Raw genomic sequence first — 2209 nt, 5'->3', positions numbered from 1 at the left:
TTCCATGTCTCTAATTTACTTCGTTTTCCACGTCTCTAATTTACTTCGTTTACCATGTCTCTAATTTACTATGTTTTCCATGTCTCTAATTTACTTCGTTTCCCATGTCTCTAATTTACTATGTTTTCCATGTCTTTAATTTACTTCGTTTTCCATGTCTCTAATTTACTATGTTTTCCATGTCTCTTATTTACTTCGTTTTCCATGTCTCTAATTTACTTTGTTTTCCATGTCTCTAATTTACTTCGTTTTCCATGTCTCTAATCTACTATGTTTTCCGTGTCTCTAATTTACTTCGTTTCCCATGTCTCTAATTTACTATGTTTTCCATGTCTCTAATTTACTTCGTTTCCCATGTCTCTAATTTGCTATGTTTTCCATGTCTCGAATTTACTACGTTTTCCATGTCTCTAATTTACTACGTTTTTCCAACGTTCGCTTTTCCTTAACATATGAACAGGGTTCTGTTTTCGCCTATGTCATGAGCGCGTACGTCTATGCTCTCAGTAAGTTATCCGTTGGATTTGGTATGAAGTTAAGTCATTCTCACCGCATACCCGCATCAAAGAATTTTGTATTTAAACGTTTTCGAATGGATTGTACGTCACCATTGCAGGTTAGTGTATGCTCCTATGACCAGCAGTTACCTCGCTGGTCTTGGTGAGACCGCTTGTGTACCATACAAGACCTGTATATACGTATTACGTATATCATGATATATACCTACATATTACCTGTATATACGTATTACGTATATCATGATATATACCTTCATATTACCTGTATATACGTATTACGTATATCATGATATGTACCTACATATTACCTGTATATACGTATTACGTATATCATGATATATACTTACATATGATACGCTGAGTTCACGTACCTGCTGCATGCATAGACACTCGTGCGTGCGTGCTACTTGTAATCAACCAATACTTCAACCACGTGGATCGACCAGCGCGGCAACGTTGGCCCTGTAAATAGTACTGTCCGTCTGTTTCATACGCGTATGCGCTTGCTGAGATGTGTTCTGGTGAGACCCATATACCTTTGGACTGTACCATAGAACTACCCAACGTCTCGGTGGCTTTGGACTGTACCATAGAACTACCTACCGTCTCGGTGGCTTTGGACTGTACCATAGAACTACCTACCGTCTCGGTGGCTTTGCACAGTGGTGTCTCGGTGTAGGTGTACGTCTCAGTTAGGGCTGTGCTGCATACTGCGCGTAAGGCAACTCGCGCGTGTCAGATAAATGGGTCATACGCTCAGTACAGAACATCTGGTGGTCTGGTGGTTGCATTCACATACCTCGGCTGACCAGTGCACGTACTCATTTTTTGGATCTTGTCTTAAAATATATGTCTATATGACGTCCTGTAGGTAGAATGTGCGATCTTTAAACATACAGTTGTAGTATGAAGTAGAATGGTAATGATCTTTCAAAGTACAGTTGTAGTATTAAGTAGAATAGTAATCATCTTTAAACGTACGGTTGTAGTATGAAATAGATAGTATTGATCTTTAAGCGTACAGTTGTAGTATGAAATAGATGGTTTGATCTGTAAACGTACTGTTGTAGTATAAAATATGTAGTTTTGATCGTTAAACGTACAGTTGTAGTATATATAAAATGGTTTTAATCTGTACACGTACAGTTGTAGTATGAAGTACAAGGGTATTGATCTTTAAACGTACGGTTGTAGTATGAAATAGATGATATTGATCTTTAAACGTACAGTTGTAGTACTAAGTAGATGATATTCCTATCGAGTGCCGGGGTGTGTGGGCATTGGCCCCTGACCTTCAGACGACAATCCATCTACCTTTCACATTCGAACTCTGAAGCCAGTCCAATACAAATGTATTGTTCTGGCCTTTCTCAACTATGTCTGCTCTATGATATATATCAAGAAAGATTTGAAGCATATTTATTTATTTTGTGTACTACCATCTTTCTCCTCGTCCATGTTTCTTCCACTGTATTCTTCAACATTCAAAGTACGTTTAATTGTTTTACGTAAATTCCCCTATTCACACTTGCACATGTATTTCGTTTGTTTCTTCAGATGTCACTGCAGTGTACTTCGCTGTAATGACACGCCGCGTGCCGTTGTACTTCAGAGAGTCACTGGTATGCGCATACTTAGTATGTAGTGCAATCCCACGCACGTGATTGATATCACGTACACTAACAGATATA

At 38.5% G+C, this 2209-nt stretch overlaps 1 protein-coding gene across 1 annotated transcript; it reads right to left on the bottom strand.

The window, feature by feature from the left end:
- Positions 1-881: 881 nt before the first annotated feature.
- On the bottom strand, positions 882-1343 carry SARC_03198 (hypothetical protein; the record flags this gene model as incomplete). Its single annotated transcript, XM_014303028.1, has 2 exons — positions 882-1221; positions 1318-1343. 2 exons carry the CDS (start codon positions 1341-1343, stop codon positions 882-884), a joined length of 366 nt encoding a protein of 121 aa, XP_014158503.1.
- Positions 1344-2209: the final 866 nt, after the last annotated feature.

The sequence above is a fragment of the Sphaeroforma arctica genome, assembly GCF_001186125.1.
Source record: "Sphaeroforma arctica JP610 unplaced genomic scaffold supercont1.157, whole genome shotgun sequence".
Lineage (NCBI taxonomy): Eukaryota > Ichthyosporea > Ichthyophonida > Sphaeroforma > Sphaeroforma arctica.
This window is presented reverse-complemented; position numbering and strand designations above follow the sequence as displayed.